We start from the raw sequence: 17,818 nt of genomic DNA on the forward strand, positions 1-17,818 counted from the left end.
CTTGCCACTACTTGTCTCCTCCCCGCATTCTTTATGGTGCTCCCATCCTTACTGCCTTCCAGGCTTCACAAATTAAAGCTTGAACAATGCTATAACAAAGTTGCTAAATTTGCAGCACATACCCCTTTCAGGACCCACTACTGTATAGCACTGAAAGCCTAAACTGGTAATTGCCACATCAACTAACATATACACAACTTCTTACCACTTATAACATTTTCCAGCATCCATCTGCCTATCCAGCACTAAAAAACATTCCACACAACTAAGTTTCTAGTTGCTCATTGCGATCCAGTGACCAAAAACTCCTGTCCGTCTACAAGCCTAGCAAATCTGTTGGGCATTGTCTGTACCAGTACAAGGTTGCTGAGGCATGGAACTCCTTACCTGTATCCATCAGGTCTATACCCTCTCTCCTGTCTTTCAAAACCACTCTGAAAGACTTCCTGGCTTAAATCTGACTCTGTTCTTGCTCCAGTGAAGGATACACTATATCCCTAAATGTGAACAAGGATATTTTCATTCCTTATACTTCTTTAGTCTCCCCACTTCACTTCCTTACTGCTATATAATTCTCTTCCCTGACTTTCTGTGTAAATAGACCATAAGCCTGTTTGTCCCTCCTTGTTTTGCAATTCCTATTTGTATTTGACTAACTTACCTTTATTTTCTCTACAAACTGTCTAAAGTTTCTCTAAATATTAAATGATTGTTGTATACTTTGTATCGAATTTTAACCATTTTTATGTTATGTATAATTTCTTATAATTTAAACTGAAAATCTTTTTGTTTTATTTTTGAAGATTGTAAAATTATTGTTCTTAAAATGTTTCGTAATAATTTGGAGCTTTTCTCCCCGGGCTACTGCTGAAAATTCACTTCTACCCAGTCAGACTTTCATGGTAATCAAATGTTAATAAATATTTTTTGGCGGTATTGCAACTTCTTTTAGTTTGAACTGAAGGTCATTCATGCATCAGCTCTCCAAGTAGCTTTACTTTTCATAGTCCCTATGTCAGAGTGGCATGATCCCCCACCTAGCTTGTGTGCTCTGTCTGCTTGTTTCACCACACCAAATTGTTTTCCTATTTTAAAATACATTTTGACACCTTAGAATCAGAACATCAGTTTGCCAATTTAATTTCAGGTTAGCAGATTTACAGAATTATTACTACATGACCAATAAAATACTATGTTGCAGTCAACATTTTAACTAAGTTTTACCCATCATGAAATAGTTTGCTTCATGCGACTTGCTTTCAGTTTGCACTGGTGTTACCTCATGCCTCAGTTCTGCTTGTGATTTCCCTTGTCCTAAACTCTCTGCTGCAATGGTCTCCTCTCCATAGGTTATAGCAATGTCTGTGTGCTTTGGTTGTTTACATCTTCCCCACTGCATATTCTTACAGTTTAAAATGCACTTCATTTACTTACAATCTGAAAGCATCTCGTGTTATTGTACATGGTTGAAACTCTTGTTTTCCCAAAATTTTACCCACATGCTCTAATGCAGTAACTTTAGCTGACATTTTTTAAATAAAGTTACAGCCTTTCCTTTTGTACATTTCCACTGCTATTAACTTGTGTTTTTAACATGTTACTTTCCCAGTTATAGTTTACAGTTTTATTTGTAGTCTTTGCAGGATAAGTGGATTAACAGAGCAATGTTTTCCTATCTGAACAAGGGGTGTGCAACCTTTTGGTTTGCCTGGGCCGCACTGAGTGAAGAGGAATTGTCTTGGGGCCACATATAAAATATATAATATAGTTAACTGCTTCACTGCCACTGGCAACCAAAGTCTATCTCCTGGCTGTACTCTAGGTGCATTCAAGCAATAAATGTAATAATAAATGCCTAATTACAAGGTTTAAAATAATGAAAATAAAAGACCACGGTTACGTTACTGTATTTCTTTCACATTATATAGCCAGGAAGTTGCACATGATCTTACTTCAGTTCACCAAGACATACTATACTTGTGCAAGAGTAGAGTTTGTTTCAACATCAAAACATTGACCAACCATCCTACTGTATCTTGACTAACCCTGAAAAAAGGCGTTTGGTAAAAAAGAAAAAAAATGTCATCCACAAACGCCCCTCAAAACACAGTGCATACCTAGCATCTCTTTGACATGTGCCAGGGTATTATATTTAAAAAAGAAAGTCCTGAACAGCCCCCGAAACACATTACTTCCGTATATCTGATTAACCCTGCCAAGATATAATATTAAAAAAAGAAACTCGTCAACAGCCCCCAAAACACACAGACCACTAGCATCTGGTTGAACCTGTCAGTGTATTATGTTAAAAAAAGGAAATTATCAACATACCCCAAAATACATTGCCTCCCTGTATCTGGTTAGACTGAAATGTATATAAGCAGCATAAAGTTATGAAAAATAAATACAGTGATACACGCACACCTCTGTTTCAGAAAATGTATGCTAACACAAATCCTAATAATCAAATAAAATATGTTCCTATTTTGAGCCTTTGTCCCCCTTTTATTTTAGGTTTATCCAGATACTTGAGCTAAGAGTCAACAGAGCATACCTTTCAACTGTCCAGATTTTGCAGAATGTCCAGATTTTTGGCCTCTACCTCATAAAATGTGCAGTTTTATGGAAAATGCCTGGGGATTGAAGTAATTAAATAATGACAGGCATTTGAGTTTCAGACTTCATATTTCAGATGATGCATGCTAATGAAAACCCTGTTGTTCTAGCAACTTTCTAAGTTTATAAGAGCAATATTTAAAATGTGTTCTTATTTTTGCTTGTTTGTCCCTCATTATTTGTGGCTCTGTCCAGATTTCCTGTGCCTAGAGGTTGAGAGGTATGAGGTATGTGATGCTGCTTCTGCCAGGGATCGCCATCACTCTTCACACACACAAAGTCTCTTCTGCTTTCATGCATGCATTCACTCACATGCAGCCAGAAACATTCACACACACAATCACACACTTTTTTCAGTTTCATTTATTTTTAATTTACACTCGCTAAACAGCAAAAGCACTGCTTAGTGAGTGTAAAATAATGGCTCGATCAATCTCACTCTTCACTGTCTCTCATACACACACAGTCTCCTCTGCTTTCATACATGCATTCAGTCACACAAGATCACTCTCACTCTCTCTCTCGATCTCTCACACACACAGTCTCCTTTGCTTTCATACACGCATTCACTCATAAACAAAGTCATACACATACATACACACACACATTTGGGCAGCCAACATAAAAAGTTTGCTATTGTTTCTGTGCGGCCTGGTGGTTGGGGGACTGCTGTCATACTGTATAAGGGTGCTGTGGGTTAAACAGCAGAAATGTTGTTGTGGTTATTGCTCTCCACTGTTCCCGATTTCACTGAAGGTCCCTGATTTTACTTCAGCGCTTGAGTTTCAGAAACTCCATACTAATATTAAACCTATTATACTAGCCTACAGTAATCCAGGTACAAACGTTATATACTGTGCTTCAAATGAGTGATGGTTTGCACTAGAGTTCAATAAAATGGATACTGAATCGGCAAGTAGTTCACGCAGGGTAAGGAAACACCATAGTAAGTTTCTATTTCAGCACATTATCTCTGTTTTTAAGAGCAAGAACTGCTGTAGCGTAATGCATGAATGAGCATTTCAGAAACTCCATGCTAATGTAGTTAAATCTATTATACTAGCGTACAGTAATGCAGGTACAAACGAGTAAGTAAACCTGTGAGAAATGACTAACCTGATTGCTGTCTCTCCACTCTCTCTGTTTCGCAACTAGTGCATGGGAAGAGAATGGGAGAGCAAGAGAACTAATCAGCAGCGTCAAGTATTGACAGGCTGCTGACCTCACAGTCCTGGCTCCTAGTGCCTGCCAGATTCTAACACCCCCACCCAGATGAAGTACTGTACTGAATTGCCATGCATTCGGGTCAATTCATATAACAATGTTAAGTACAGAGTACAGTTTGCAGTCCTGTGGGGGCAGTATCCCCACAGTATTACTTGCTGTCCAAGACCGTGGGTTGGACACCCCTGGATTATAGTTTCTACAGGGTGATACATAAAGAGCACACAGTTTTTACTCCACCTGAGCTAGCACAACAAATCACTGCACTGTTGTTCCTCAACCCCTTTGCTGTTTTTCCTGCATAATGTCTATTCATTATATTTTGAATACAGGTAAAAGCTCCCTTGATGACACCTCATTACCTTTTTTATGAGCATGAACCAAATGGAAAATGCACCAAACAATCCTGTTTACGAACTCTGTTTATTGCAGTAAAAACACTGTGTGTTTTTACTGCAATAAACTGAGTTTGTATACAGGCTTGTTTGGTGCATTTTCCATTTGGTTTGTGGTCTTCTGTTAATTCTCACTGCACCAGATATTTGGAACTTTTGTATGAGCATATTGCTCATATGTCGTTAAATCCTGTAACTTCTGACAGCATTTGGAGCCGGTACTGGCACATTTTCAAGTGCTGCCATTGCTTCCTCTGATGAAGAAAATGTTTATTCTCCCCAGGCAGGAAAACTCTTTATTATATTAGGGAAAAACATTTTATATCCATATACTTTAATTTTGAAGTGTGCCTGCACAGGTATAAAAACAGCTCATTTCCTTCTGATTTCCACCAAACAGTCCTGATGTACTTTTACCCTTTTTTCACCACATAAATTTAAGCCCATGGCTTCCATGGTCTAGATGAGGCTTTTTTTTCCTTTTAGTTCATAGGTTTGAAACGTAAGCATTTTTGGTTTGGGGCTACCTGTGAGCCCTTCATAAACAAATCTGTTCCGGACACTTTACTCATTCTACCAAACATTTCCATCTGTGCATTTTATAGTCTCTCCTGTACACGTTTGCTGTTATTCTGCTGATTCTATTTTCCTCTTTGCTATGTCCTCCTTTTCAACCACTGTTGCTTCTAACAATTCCATTCTTAACTCTCAGGCTGCTACGTTTGTTTTCAAGACTTCTTTTTCTTGCACAAGATTTTGTAACATGTCAGAATGCTCATTTACCACTTTCATCTCATTATTATTATTATTATCATTTTTTATATAATTCTCCAACTTTATATTCATTATTTTGCCTTCCAGGAATGCATCTTGCAGTGTAACTTCCCTCTCTCGAGCTGTATCTCCCTCCCTTGTTTATTGGAGGAATGCTGTATTTGTTGCCTTTTGTGGGAATTCTGGAAGATTTTTAACATCCTGCTGCTGCTTTTTCTTCCCTTTCTTTGTCATTCAAAAATTTTCTTTCACAGATCTGTTCCTGCAAGCTTTGCTGGCAGAATTATATTACAAACAACAAAAATATGATTTTTGCAGAACTGGGGGTGGAGCAGCAGAGATGTGCGACCTGCCTGATCCACTCCATACCATAAATCCCATTTCACAATAAATGCAGTATATTTGATTGTAAACTCATTTTGTACATTTTGGCAAATAGTTTCTTTTGGCGGAGCTTTTACATACTTTAGTAACACGATGTTTTTGCATTAATGTCTTTTGTTTCTTGCATCTTTGTTACATTTTTTTAGTGTATAGAAATAGTTGTTCATAGGCACATTTTGATTTTATTTGTGGTTGCAATCTCCAGTATTTAGTATCGTGTGCCACTGCCACACTTCATTCCTTCATTTAATTCATGTGTTAAAGATCATTTATTGAATAATTGGTCATTGCCTTTTTTTTTGATAAATGAATTTTCTAGCCTGTATTTTACTTTAATCATGGTTATGTAATAAAATATGGAAACCGAGTTTGTACAAGAAGATAGCAACAGATATTTAGGGTTGATTATTGATGAAGGGAGCTGTTTAGCCATATTGGTGTAAGATGAGTAAAAGTACTGAACATACCAAAACTGTTTTTGTTTGTGTTTTGAAGTAGTTCTGTCCTACCCTCCCCATAAATATGTTTTTCATGTGTGCTTTGCTTTCTCCTTACAGAATTAAAGCAGACATGATTGACACAGTCCAGATACGCCGTCGAGGAGCAATGGATTTTCAGGCTCATTATGACTACCTTTGTGCTCTTCAAGACACTGTACCAGTACCAGCTGTAAAAGCTAGTTTGAATCAAGATATCCTGGATATAACTGGAGACAGGCTGCGAGTGGCTGACTGGGCACCCATTTTAAATACACTTAGTATCAACAAACATTTGCATTTTGTTGCTGTGAGAAGTTTTCATCAGCCTGGCCTTGGAGATTCAGGTTCATTCTTTATTTTAATGACATTTTCAGAAAATATTCTTTTTCCAAGGTTGTGGACAAGTGTTATCTAATCACTGCAGAATGTTAGCCTTGTTTGCTGTGTTTTACCACGCTGTTTTGTTTTGTTCAGGTATACTTGTGCTTTAACAATAGATGCATTTTGTCTTTTTTATTTTTTTATTTATTTATTTATTTTTTGTGTGTGACCAGAGTTCTCTTTTTCCAGAATTTAAGAACTAATCTGATTGAATGATTAAAAATAAGTAAATTTTTAAAAGTTTACAAGTGCAACTGTAGGGTAGGTTTATCTTTAGAAAATGGAGCGCAAACACTACCCAACAAAAGTGTAAAATGGATCATTCATTATAACCAGTTAGGTTCAGCACTTGTACTGCATTAGCTTTAACAAATTTATGAATACTGTCGAGTAAAAGTTCACCTACTACTACAAATGAAAAAAAAAATGGTAAATGCATAATACATCGGAGTAGTTTCTGTGCAAAGGCATAACTGGATTATTAGTTTTAGTGCCATTTGTGTAGATTTGGAAGTGGACTTGAGAGAGTCATACAAGGGTTGACTATAGAAGGTAGGATAATTAATCTGTTAGTGCAAAGTGCCAAAAGTGGTAACCTCTGCTTGTGCAATACTTTCAGGTGCCAAAACTTCAGAAGCCGAGTGATACTTGTAAGACATGAATAATGCACATATATAATTTGATCTAATATCTGATTCAAAATCATTTGTCTCTGTTAATTAGTGGGACTGAATGGTGCAGGCATTAGGGTCACTTAACACCTGGATGTCTTTAGGCTACTTGCTCTCTCACCCTGCTGCAGTCACACTTTTTAGGGGTTATCACATTTCTTTGGTGTTGTGAATAAAGTTTAAGCACAGAGAAAATGTCTTGATGTTTTATTGGTAAGAGTTTGTTTTTTTACTGAAAAAGTTTGCTTCTTTTAGCACTACTATTACAACTACTACTACATCCTTGAATCATCAGCAACATGTAACCCTATTTCTTATTTTTTTTCCTTTTACTGGATTTTTTGCTAGTTTTATCTCCCCCCCCCTCTCCAGTTTGGCAGATGTAGTATTTCTCATTTGGCACCACACCCTTGTGGTTGCACATCACTCCCACAGACAAGCAGTCGCACTGTGTTTACCCTTTTGAGAAGGAGTATAATATCACCAAATGTATTGTGGGTGTTATGGATTTTAATAGGGCAATCAAAAAAAAGTTATTGGCATGCCTAATAAGTAATGAAAAACAGAAAAAAGAAACCAGTTCCAGAGAAGGATTTTACATCAGAATTCTATGAAGTCTCTTCTATCTACCAGTGCCCTTTTGCCCAGGAAAGGCTGAAGAAGCAGTTTAAGGCTGTCCTCAGAAAGCACCTAACATTAGGCCAGAAGCTGGTTCCTAAGTTGGCATTGGTCCCAGCGTCTGCACAGGCCTGACCTGCAGCAAACAGGGCTCTAGCATCAACAGAGAGAAAGTAAACCTGGAGACTTCATATGTCCCTCTCACCTTGGTGCCAAAGAATCAAGCAGAGACTATTTCTGTTGGTGTTATATCCCTGGTGCAGGAACTAGACTATGAAAAGTTGTAAAGGCCATTTGAGAAATCGAACAAGAAGTGTTGGGGAGCATACAGTCTCTTGCTTCTTTGGTTAAGAGGCATTGGGAGAGCTTTACTGATCCACCTTTTCTGTCCTTTTCCCACTATAAGCAGCTTTAGTGTCAGTGTGATATTGTTCCACATTTTTGACAGAAAACCTGCTACAGCACCATATCGACCCGATCTTGATGCTTCTCCTGCCTTGATGTTCTGTGTCTATTATTCCAGCATAGGTCCAGGCAGCATTTTATTATGTGGAGCTGTTCACACTGGGGCTGCTGTCAATATCAGCATTTCTGACTTACACAGCTTTAGTCTTCAGCCCTAACTGACTTGATCTGCTATGACCTATGCAGCATATGAGGTTCCTTACCCTTATTCCCCACTGCCCACTGTGCATCACAGTAATCACTGCTAGAGCTGATATGGTCAGAATTGACATTGGTAAGTCCAGTACCAGTGCACCGAGTGTTTTCATCTTTGGAGCAAACCACTGCAGCAGGCCCAGCATGTACTTCTGGTGCTTAGTGCACATGTTGTGGATGATGAGGCCATGTCTCAAACACCATAAGTCTTTTGCAGGCTTATCTGCCACAAGAAGCCTAGAAGAAAGCTTCCTCATCCTCTGACAGAGCCTTCCCAAGGGATGTAAGGCCCCATATAAAGCCCAAATACATTGACTCATTTGTGGAGTCCCCATTATGGATCTAAATTATTAAAAAAAACAAAAAAAAAATGACCCTATTCAGTATTGCCTAGTACATGTTTTATTTATTGTTATTTAACATTTGTTTACCGAGAAAGTCTGACTTGGAACTAAGCCAATTTTCAATGGAGGCCTGGGGAGAAATGCTCCAGATGCATGTCTTTGTAACAGGCATGTCTTTGTCTTATTATTGTATCTACCTTACTGTGCTTATTTTGTATTTATTTAATTATGTAATGTGCACTTTAATATTTGCTGTTGTCATTCATGTAAAATGTACTTATTTGTATTCATTTATTTATGTAATCCCTACTTTAATACCTGCTATTGTCTTGTCCATGTACAATGTCGTAAGTTGCATGTATGACTTGGAGCTTTTCACCCCGGGCCTCTGCTCAAAATGGGTTTATGACCCAGGTGGATATTCCCGGTCAACAAATGTTAATTTTATTTATTTATTTATTTATTTATGACAAAGGTTCAGAAGAGGACCCCCTACTTATGCTAGAGAAGGGAGGGTGGCTCATAGACCCTATCCTTTATCCCCAGGGTAGTTTGCAACAGGCATGCACATTTACTTTCCAAATTTTTTGGAGTGGATGTCCTCAGTGATGCCACCAAAGAGGCATGGAATGCTCCAGACACAGTATCCCCAGTAACCAGGAAGTCTATTGACATTTTTCATCTGTCTAGGGAGTTGTAGTATGGTTATAACTTTCTCAAGCCAGACGTGATTGTTTTGGTACCAGCCCTAAAGAGGTTTGTTACATTCCAGAGCTTCTTTGTCTATCCATCAGGCAAGGAGTTCAGGATGATGGACAGGGTTGTGAAAGGGCTGGGACGCATGTATTTCTGTCCTCCACTTTATTCTTATCCTTGAAGGTACTTAACTGCATAACTCTCATGTTGTATTTCCAGTGAGAGGTCACTGATGGAATGCTGCATGTGGTTGTGGAGTTACCGGATAAGCTACAGAAAGAGCAATTTAATGTTTCCTTGGATCGAATGAACCACATGGTCTGTCACAACATAGTCTGTGTTTTATGCAGCACAGCTAAGAGTTTGGCTATAGCCATGACTCCAGGCATTGTGATGTCTAGGTGTGGATTATGGTAGACATCAAGGCAGCATTCATATACACCCTATTTACAGAACCTCTCTAGTCTGGGCACAAGTTTGGCAAGCACCTAAAAATATAGAGGAGAAGGCAAGTCTGTGACAGCTGAACCAACACAGTGTTCTTTCAACAAGATCCAGAAGATCCAGTGCTGAATGTGGTTTCAGTGTGGGTTGCAGTAGACTCGCAGGGAGGTTTCGAGAAGTGGCCAGAATCAAGGCCTCTTTCATAATAAACATGAGACCAAGGAATGAGGCACCTGCCATTTCTCAGAAGGCTGCAGCCATCACATGGGAGGGCACTAGTACCCCAGAAATGTTTCTAGTTACTTCTGTCTGAAAACCGTTGGGTGGAGAGTGTCCCTCAACTATGTAGCATGAGTGGTCTATGATCACTCAGGGCATATTTTACACAGGTTACAGAATATCCTTCATAAGACTACCATAAAAAAGCCATCTATGAGGTCCCAAAAACCCAGAGAAGTCAAGGTTACTACTCTTTTTTTTTTGAGTGCCAGAAAAAAAGGCGAAGGACTGTAGGTCAATTTGGGATTTCAACATCCTAAATGAGCAGGTAGTTACCTTTAAGTTCTGAATGGTCTTAGTGGAAACAGTTCTCCCTTGCCTGTTACAATAAAATTGGATGTGCTTTTTGGATCTCCATCGGAGCCAATCCGTACCAGTTCATGAGCCTTTCCTCTTATCTTCCCACATCCCATACAGTGTTCAGAAAGCACATGACTATGGTAGCAGTATGCAGGAGGCTGCTATTGTGCAAAATGTTCTCATAACTAGATTATTGACTAACTGCTGACCTTCAGCTGCACCAGGTGGACCATCTGTCCTGGTTCTTCAGCAGACTGTTCAGTCAGCCAGGTGTTACAGTCAAACACAAAGTCACACTTGATGTAGAGCATCACCCTTTTTTTGGTGTGTGTGTGTGTGTGTGTGTGTGTGTGTGTGTGTTTGTTTGTTTGTTTGTGTTTGTTTTACCTTGCATGCTTTTTTTACTAGAGGACAAAATTCAGTTCAGTCTGCCTGCCTATACAATTTACTCCAGTTCTGAGGAGGCGTGGTACTTCTGGTCCTCAAGAGTTTAACATATGTGGCAGCTGCTATCCACATGAGGCTTCTTTAGAGGGGAATTTGTTTCCAGTAATGTTGGCAGGAGTATCATATACCAAAGCACATCTCAGTTACAGACTCTTGTAAATAAAACTTTTTATGATGGTTCTGTTTTGCTAAATGTAATCCAAGGCACACTGCTTCAAATCCCTATGTCATTATGTTTGGTTATGACATCTGCTGGGGAGAGCAATTCCAGGGCCAGATGGCTAAAAGGTTTTGGTCCCATTATGAGTATCTGTTGAGGCAGTTTAAATTTATTAGCCAAGACAGAACACTGGCCTATCTGGACCATTTATATGTTCACCTCAGAAGCTTAAAATAGGCATGCCAAAGTGACAAACCTACCAACTTAGCAAATAAAACCCAAAGGAATAGTGTTGCTGCTCAGTGCTAGGATCCTTAACAAGAAGCTCCACACTCTACAAGCTGTCCTCACTCTGGAGAATATAGAGATATGTGCCTTTGTCAAGACGTTGTTTAAAGCTGCAGAAAGTGCTCTAGGTCTATATTACCCACAAGTATACCTCAAGGTTAATTTAACAGGATGATACCTTGGAGTTCATCCACTTGCATATCACCTTAGAGTCCCTTGCCATATCTTAGCAAGCTATAGGTCACCATTTATGTCTCAAGAATCCAACAGCTCATATCTAGACATACTGTAGGCACTTGCCATCCAGCCAAGCACTGTATTCATGGGATACTTCAACTGTTGCTCTGTAAACTTGGAAACGTGTACTGCCTTCACCTTGAAGGCACAACGTTTCCTGGACTTTATTAACACAAATGCCGTTGATCAATTAGTGCACACTTCAGCCAGAGGTTCAGACATACTGAGTTCTCACCAATATGTGAGAGTCCTGCCCCCACCCCCCACCCCCAACATCTTGCATTTTCACTACTGATGTTGGATCACAATGCTGTCTCATTCAAAATAAAAATCAGCCTGGAAAACCCAGCAAAACCTATTGCATTTAGAAACTCTTCTAAAGCAAACTATGTCTTATTAAGCGACAGTTTGTTAGAATTCAGTGCCCTGTCCAACCCAGAGTTCACAACAGGCTATGCAGAGCTATTCACAGAAACACTGTACAAACATGTAAATGACTGCATAGAGAATGCTTTACCCACCAGAAGTAAGCCCAAAATAAATCCCAAAAACAAACCACACTGGTGTATTCCTGATCTTAACAGGGTATTTAACAAAAGGAAAAAAGTCATGGTCAGAGTCAGAAATACCAGCTCTCATAATGGCAAGTGCTCAGTAATAAAAACTAAACAGGAAACTAAGAGGAATAATTAAATTCAGTTAGGCCAATTGCAAGGTCAAGATAGCTTCTTAGGCTAAAGTCAACCACAAGGCCTTCTACAGCTATGTCTCAAACCTCAAAGGTAATCTGCAACAGTGTGCAGAACTGGTAGCAAATGGTAGCACCTTCATGGAGCAGAGTGACATAGTGAATCTGCTGGCTGACAAATTCAGCTCAAACTTTACCCCTCACTCCACCCCTGCCATCCCTTGTGAAATCCCTAAAAATATAAACCCCGGCATGAAACCCTACACAACTCCCTGGATTGCCAGTTGGCTCTCAGATAGGTCCCAAGAAGTCAGGATTGATGAGACCAACTCCACCAAGAGGCAGGTTACCAGTGGAGTACCAGCTCTGTGCTGGGCCCACTCCTGTTTGGCATCTATTTCTTCGATGGCAAGGCTAATATCAAGATCCTCTGTCTCACCAAGTTGACAGACAACTACAAATTGGGAGCTATCATAAATTCTCCCTTTAACACTAACATCCTGCAAGAGGGTCTAATACAGACAAATGATCATTGTCAAAGCCATGAATTAAAACTCCATGCAAAGAAGGACATTAAGTGCCTTTTGGGAAATGTCCATCTAGGCAAAGTACTCTATTGAAAAGACACTCTAAACAATTGACCCAGTAGTCAGGGATCTGGGAGTATATGTAGATTGTAATCTGGCCTTTGACCAACGTGTAGCCAAAGTAGTAAGAAAGTAATTCTGTGTCAACCAGCTTATAAGTAAGGTTATGGCATCAGGTCCACAGAAGTTATAGTGCCACTCTCCTCTTCCCTTATCAGACCCATCATTAAGTACAATGCTCCCTTTGACATGTACCTGCCTAGACATATGCAACAGTTGGAATGCCAACAGAAGTTCCTCTCCAAGAGAGTCCAGGGTATTAACCTACTGTTTTCTACAGATAGCCTTAGAGCCTTGTCTCTCTACTTGGTCTACTATGGGTTGTTGAGAGACGAAATGAGTGGCGTATAAAACAGCTTTAGATCCGGCTCTAATGGAGCTTTGGCACATCCACAAAACAAGCAGCACCGGACACACTAGATCCAGGGATATGAACTTTGCTTGCAGCATAAATAGAACATACTGGTAAGACAGATATGTGATTCAAAGGATCCTCATGCTCTGTAATAGGCTCCCCATCCATACGAAGCAGAGTCCATCCCTAATCTTATTCAAACATAATCTTGATGGGTAATCATAAATTCCTCCTGTGGCTGCCCCCATGTCTGTTATAGACAGAGGCTGACAGTAAACATCCCCTAACTAACATACTCCCCCACATAACTTTTTAGCAACCTCTTAACAAACATACCCCCCATTAAGACATGCATCTTACAAGTGGACTCAGTTGGGTTGGGTTATATGGCTAGGCTTATAAAGGCCCTGGTGTGTTCGTTAGCCTAGTATATACCTATGAACATGTCAACATGCTAGAATTATATGAGCATTGCTGTTGTCCTTGCTGGCTTTTAAAGGCTACTTTCCCTAAGACCATTCAGTCATTCACCTGGACAACATGGCAGTGACCTGGTGTATCATCAAGCAAGGAAGAACTCTTTCTCTTCCTCTCTGTAGGTAAGCAATCAGGTTAAGTGACTAAGTCATTGCCCAAACTGTGTTTCTGATGGCCGCCTTCATTACAGTGCAGATTAAGACCTTGATGGACTGCTTGAGAAGGATCCTGCTGCTGTCCAATGAATAGTCCCCAGGCCAAAGAACAGTAGACAGAATATTCCACAAGTGAGGGTCACCTAGTTACAGATGTCTTCACGTCACCAACAAAAACAAATTGCCCTAGTTAATTTTTCCTCATTTCAGCAGAAGACAACAAGGTGAAAAATTGTATGACAGAGACTTAGATCCAAAGTCTTCTGTGTGCCTGCTTGCTGATGCCCCTTCGTTTTGAATATCATTCAGAAAGCCCAAAAGGTGAAGATCTATCTTAACCTCTTGAATCCCTACTGACCCAGATAGGTATGATTTCATCCTGCTGGCTCTGCACATTCTGGAGTGGAATCCGAGGTTACTGACCTGTAATTGTCTGTCCCACAAGAACATTAATGTCTTCAAGGTATCTGTGTTGCTTTTAGAAATTTAAATGTGGAAAATCATCTTTACTTCACATTGAAAACCTAGAGATCATCTCAAAAACCCTGTGATGGGAAAATGAAGAGCTTAGTCAGTGGGGAGTCTTGGAGAGGGCTAGACCCCAAAATCTGCACCCCTAGACCAGGTTTTGCAATATTAGGTAGAGATATTTGAACAGGAATCTGCTATTCAACCATCAGGTTTCGTATAGTGGCCATTTCTAATTTGCATGCAGACCAATGCACAACCTCCATGAGTGTTGACAGTGCCTTCAGTAAGGCACATTTTACCCATGAATGAATTCTAAGGTTGTGAATTAGCACCACCAAAAAATTCAGAAAGAGTCACCAGCTTTTCATCATCATCTTGCTGCTCTAAAATGCAAAACGAAACCAAAACCAAGTAAACTGATAAATCCAAATGTTAGCAAGTGCAGAGCAAGCAAGACACATTCTCTTCTCCTTGAAAACCATGAATAAACTTTATTTTATAAAAGATAACTGCTTTTGTCTTGGATTAAGTTAAAAAGAGACTTCATCAGATAAAATATCACAGGCAATACTAGGCTTTAAGTAAATATTGGCAATTATTTCATTTCCTCCTGCTAGTCAGTATTAAATATTTAAAGTGACCATACCCAGATGAATCCATGGATACATTCCTACAAAATTTCTAAAAGTATCCTATTAACCCATAAGTAATGTAAATAAATACAATTCATAACATAAATATATACATGCAATCTATATCTAAATAAAAACACTATTTTAAAATGCCACTTTAAAATACTGTTTTAAGTCAGTCCTGTACGACAGATGGAAAACCTTAAGGGGCATAGAATTAATAAATAACCAATAAATAACCAGAATATGTTAGTTATTATAAAAATGAGAATAAATAAGAATATACATATAACATAGCTATATCCACTGAATACTACTAAATATTAAACTAGCATCTATTAAGTGCTTTTAATTTTAACAGACTACTAATGGACTCATTATCATTCAAGCTTGGCCAATATAATGAATTTAGATGGCGCTGCCAGGAAAGTTCTAGCTTCTCCAATAAATATGGTCAGGCTCCCCCATGTGCAGCTATTTTTATGTTGTTCAAAACAATAAATTTAAATTCATGTTGTGGATGTACCATAATATGCTTTGCTAAAGCATTGCATTCATAACTGTCTCGTATATTCCTTAAGTGCTCCTCAATGCTATTTTTCAATTTGCGCTCGGTTTTGCCCACATAGAAAAAGGGGCAATTGGAGCAGAGTGCGCAATAAGCCACTCTTTCTGTTAAACAAGAGAATTTTTCCTTAAACCTGATTTTCACCCCATTTATTTCTACAAAATCAGTTTCCAAGATATTCTTACAAAACTTGCACATCCCACATTTGTGCATATGTCCCTTATATTGTTTGTGTTATGTTCAAGTAAATTCTTTAGACAATGTCCTTTTCTATATACACAAATCGGTGCATGTCCTAAAATATCTCTCATTTCCTTATCACTACTAATTAAAGTCCAATTTTTAATCAAAATGTTTATCATAGATGCATCCCTATTATATGTTATTAAAAAACTACTTTGATAAGCTATCATTCGACTAGAGGTATTAGTTTCAGTAGTGTTTAAAGTATCATTCTCCTGTGTGAGTGGTTCACATTCCGTTGCATTTGGACTTGTATTGTTCACAATTTGTTCTTCCATGCCCCTAGAGTTCAAAAATGGTAAAAAATGACCATTATTTCTTTTTGTTTTTACTTCCTCCATTATTTGGTCTAGCAGTTTAATAGGATATCCACATTTGATGAACATTTGTTTAAGTAAGTCACATTCCTCAATAAAAGCCTCCCACAGGGTAGTCATCCAGGCTGCCCAAACGAACTGTCCCTTAACCACTGCCTGTTTTTGTTGAAAAGGATGGCAGCTACTAAAGTGGAGAAAACTATTGGAGTATGTGTCCTTAGGATAAATTTTAGCCAGGAACCTTTTATTAACTTCATCTTTTGTTAGTAAAGTATCCAAATAGGGGATTGCCTTTTCTTCTATAGTGTAAGTAAATTTCAAAAAATCTGTTGTACTATTAATAAATTCCAGAAAAGGTGTAATCAGCTCCCTTGGTCCTTCCCATAAAATAAATATGTTATCCAAATAACGCACATAGGTTTTACATAAAGGGAAAAACTGAGACTGTTTAAGATATCGTTTCTCCCCATTCTAACGTGATGATGTTGGCATAAAGGCCTCCACAAGAGGAGCCCATTGCCACCCCTTTATTTTGAAGTAAATATTCTCCTTCGAACAAAGTAAAGTTGTTCTTTAGTATTAATTCAAGAGTCTGTTCATATAGTCTAACTTTATCCTGTGTTATATTCTTAGACTGCAGGTATTCACAAAACCATTGTATGCCAAGCTCATGTGGTATAACACTATAGAGATTGACTACATCAATTGTAATAAGTAAATATTCATTCTTATATTCAATTGTGTTAATCTTTCTTAGGAAATCCCACGAGTCGATGCATATGTTAGGCTAATTCCAAATAAACTTACTCAACTCTTTATCCAAATATTTAGCCATAGGATAAGTTATGGAGCCCCTGGCATCAACAATTAGCCTTATTGGTGGTTGATTTACATCTTTATGAATTTTAGGGGCCCCAAAAATAACTGGAGTAGATGGATATTCAACTGAAAGATAATGCAGTTCATTAATTGAAATTAACCCATCAATAAACATGTCCTGTATGAACCCCTTGATTCTTCTATAGGCTCCATTCATTTCTTTCATGGAGCTTTTAATATGTGTAATCAGTATAGTATCTTGTTGTTATAATCCACTAGATTCATAATAACTACCCCGCCCCCTTATCGGGCTTCATAATTCTAACTCCTTTATTATAAATCTAAAAATCAAGCTCAAACTCCTCAGCCTGATTTAAATTCTTATGAATTCTGTTAGAAAAATTCTAATAGAAAGATATTTAACAAGTTCACGTAGGTCTAGTTCACAGACTCTTTCAAATGTTGTCAAAGTAGGGTGTATGGGCTGGTTATATGTGCTAGAGATTTTAAAAGGGTCCCTTATTAGTTCAAGTTTATTAAACATGATGTTTAGATTCAATTTCCTAATATACTGCTTTAAATCCATTAGAGTATGAACTAAGTTAATGGAATGATCCGGTACAAATGTAAATCCCTTTGCTAAAAGATCACATATAGTCACAGTTATAGTTAAATCTGAAAAATTATAAACTTTAAAGTCATTTATAGAATTAAAATTCACACTCAGAGATGGTAACAGATAGCAATTCCTTGTTGGATTTATATCCAAGTTTTCAAAATCCTGGATTACTGTCTCTGTCTCCCCCTCCAGGCATTCCTGTTGTTCATTCTGCCCCTCCCTGGTTGATAAGGGTTGAAACAGCCTCTCCCTTATTGTTGTTAGGTTCTTTGCTGGTTCATAATCCGCTGTGAATGTTTGAGGGGGTGGGTATTGTTCCTAGACTAAAAAATCGTCCTCATATGGGTCTAGATTAATAGCAACATTGTCCTTGTAGTTGACATTAATATGGGGCTCAGTCACTCTCCTACTATATTGCCATTCCTGTGAC

At 38.5% G+C, this 17,818-nt stretch overlaps 1 protein-coding gene across 3 annotated transcripts in view; it reads left to right on the top strand.

The window, feature by feature from the left end:
• The window catches only part of CEP78 (centrosomal protein 78), a 1,514,071-nt gene that overhangs the window by 186,967 nt on the left and 1,309,286 nt on the right, over positions 1-17,818 (top strand). For all 3 annotated transcript variants that reach the window (XM_044060872.1, XM_044060873.1, XM_044060875.1), the window contains exon 3: positions 5,951-6,216. In XM_044060872.1, coding sequence (XP_043916807.1) covers positions 5,964-6,216 — 253 coding nt within the window. In that variant the 5' untranslated portion in view covers positions 5,951-5,963. The remainder of the gene's footprint in view (positions 1-5,950; positions 6,217-17,818) is intronic.

The sequence above is a fragment of the Protopterus annectens genome, chromosome 2.part0, assembly GCF_019279795.1.
Source record: "Protopterus annectens isolate FY-2018-M chromosome 2.part0, PAN1.0, whole genome shotgun sequence".
Taxonomy (NCBI): domain Eukaryota; kingdom Metazoa; phylum Chordata; order Ceratodontiformes; family Protopteridae; genus Protopterus; species Protopterus annectens.